This window comes from Wasmannia auropunctata, unplaced genomic scaffold (genome assembly GCF_000956235.1).
Source record: "Wasmannia auropunctata unplaced genomic scaffold, wasmannia.A_1.0 LD336083.1, whole genome shotgun sequence".
NCBI lineage: Eukaryota > Metazoa > Arthropoda > Insecta > Hymenoptera > Formicidae > Wasmannia > Wasmannia auropunctata.
In genome coordinates this window covers 84,600-87,035 of record NW_012026807.1, presented here as the reverse complement: position 1 = coordinate 87,035, position 2,436 = coordinate 84,600, and the positions used below count along the sequence as shown (strand labels likewise).

Sequence of the window (2,436 nt, the reverse complement as noted above, 5' to 3'; positions counted from 1 at the left end):
TTAAATTAGAAAACGAGGAAGTAAAGAAGGAAATAATGAGAAATAAATTTAAGTTGAAGGGGGATAGGATTTATATAGAAAATGATTTGAGCTGGGAGGAGAGAAAAATACAGGAGAAAATAAACAAATGGGCAAAAGGACAAAAAGAAAAAGGATTAGAAGTAAAGGTAGGAGTAGGTAGGGTAAGAGTCAGAGGAATATGGAGACCATGGGCAGAAATGGAAAGAGAGGAGGAAGAAAAAGAAATGGGAGGAAGGGAGAAGGAAAAAAAAGGGGAGGAGAGGGAAGAAAGAGAAAAAGGAGATAGAGAAAGGGCAGGGCAGAATTTTGTGTAAGCCAAAAAGGGGGCAAGGGAGAAAATGATAAGATAGGGGGAAGAAAGGAAGGAGGGGAGAGAGGAGAGAGAAGGAAAGAACAAGGAGAGGAAAAGGAAAAGATTAAATTTGTTTTTTGGAACATGGCAGGAATAGGAAACAAGGATAAAGAATTTTGGAAATATATTAAAAACTTTGATTTTATTAGCTTATGTGAAACGTGGATAGAAGAGAAAGCATGGAAAGGATGGAAAGATAAACTGCCACAATCACATGAATAGGCGTGCAGATCGGCGGTAAAGGAGAAAAGAAAAGAAAGAGCGAAAGGGGGTTTTATAATAGGGGAAAAAAGGAAGGAAGAGGACAAGGGAAATTATTAGTTAAGGAAAAGGAAGGGATGGTAATGTCTGAAATAAAAATGTATAGAGAAAGTTGGAAGATAATATCAGTATACGAGCAGGGAAAAGGAGATATAGGAAAAAGAATTAATGAATTTGTAGGAGAGGAGAAAAAAGAAAATGTCATAATAGTGGGCGATTTTAATATTAGGACGGGAGAATTAGGGGGAGGTGAGATAGGGGAGGAAAGTATGGAGAGGCATAGTAAAGATAAGATAATAGGAAACGGAGGTAGAAATTTCGTAGAGTGGATAAAAGAAAGAGGATAGTACATGATAAATAGTAGAAAAGAAGGAGATTGGGAAGGGGAATATACATATGTAGGAAAAAGAGGTAATACGGTAATAGATTACGTAATAGTAAGCGAGGAAATAAATGATAAGGTCAATAAGTTTAAGATAGATAACAGGGTGGACTCGGATTACTTGCCTTTGGAGGTGGAATGGAAGAAAGAAGAAGGAAGAAGAAAAGGGACTCAACAAAAGAAGAATAGGGAAGAAGAAGAGGAAGAAATAGAGATTATAGTATGGGATAAGGAAGCAATACAAGGATATAAGGACATGACAGAGAAATTGAGTAGGAAGGAAGCTGAGAGAGACAAGGAAGGAAATTCGGTAGAAGACAAATGGGAAACAATGAAGAGGATAATATATGGATCATTAGTAAAGAGAACAATAAAGAAAAGGAAAAGGGAACTAGGACACAAGGATTGGTGGGATAGAAGCTGTACAAAGAGGAAAAGAGAGGTTAAAAGGATGTTTTGGAAGTGGAGAAGAGGAAAAGTAGCAAGAGAAAGGTATATAAGAGAGAAGAAAAGTTTCAGAGAAATGTTAGAGAAGAAACAGAAAGAAAAAAGAGAGGAAGAAGAAATGATATTAAGGAATTTGAAGAAGGAAACGGAAATTTGGAAATATATAAATAAAAAAAGAGGTAAAAAGGTAAAGGACGAAGGAGGGAACAAAATAGATAAGGAAGAATGGAGAAGCTATTTTATGGGCCTATTGGATGGTACAGAGAGGGAACAAGATGGGATTCAGGATGATGGGGAAGAAGAGGTAAGGAAAGAGCAAGAAAGAACAGAAGAGGATATAAAAGAAGAGGAAGTATGGAGTGCATTAAGAAAGATGAAAAAAAAGAAAGCTGCGGGAATTGACGGGATTCCGACGGAGGCATGGTTGTATGCGGGAGAATGGCTTCGGGGGAGATTGTTAGATCTTCTGAAGCTGATTTGGAGGAGAGGCAAAATACCAAATAATTGGAAGAAGAGCATAGTAGTGCCAATATATAAAAGAGGGGATAAGGAGGTACCAGGGAACTACAGAGGTATATCACTGCTGTGCACGGCGTACAAAATCTACGCGGAGATACTTAGGAAGAGATTAGAAAAGGAGGCAGAAGAAAAAGGATTGGTTCCAGAGAGTCAGGCGGGATTTAGAAAAGGAAGGTCAACAATAGATAACATCTTTGTATTGAATCACATAATGCAAAGAGAAAAGAGGCAGGGAGGAAAAGATATGAAGGTGTACATGTTGTTTGCAGACTTGAAAGCAGCTTTTGATAATGTAGATAGAGATATTCTGTGGAAGGAGCTGAAAAGGAAAGGAATTGAAGAAAGATTGGTAAGAAGAATAGAGATGATGTATGAAGATACGGAGGTGGTGATAAGATCCAGACAGGGATTTACGAGAAGCTTTAGGACAAGGAAAGAGATCGGAAGAGCACAC

General features: G+C 37.8%; 1 protein-coding gene across 1 annotated transcript in view; it reads left to right on the top strand.

Moving 5' to 3' along the window:
* LOC105448715 (uncharacterized protein PF11_0207-like) overlaps nucleotides 1-2,436 on the top strand; it is a 3,417-nt gene that overhangs the window by 670 nt on the left and 311 nt on the right. The window contains exons 2-3 of the mRNA XM_011687459.1: nucleotides 815-943; nucleotides 1,061-2,351. Coding sequence (XP_011685761.1) covers nucleotides 815-943; nucleotides 1,061-2,351 — 1,420 coding nt within the window. The remainder of the gene's footprint in view (nucleotides 1-814; nucleotides 944-1,060; nucleotides 2,352-2,436) is intronic.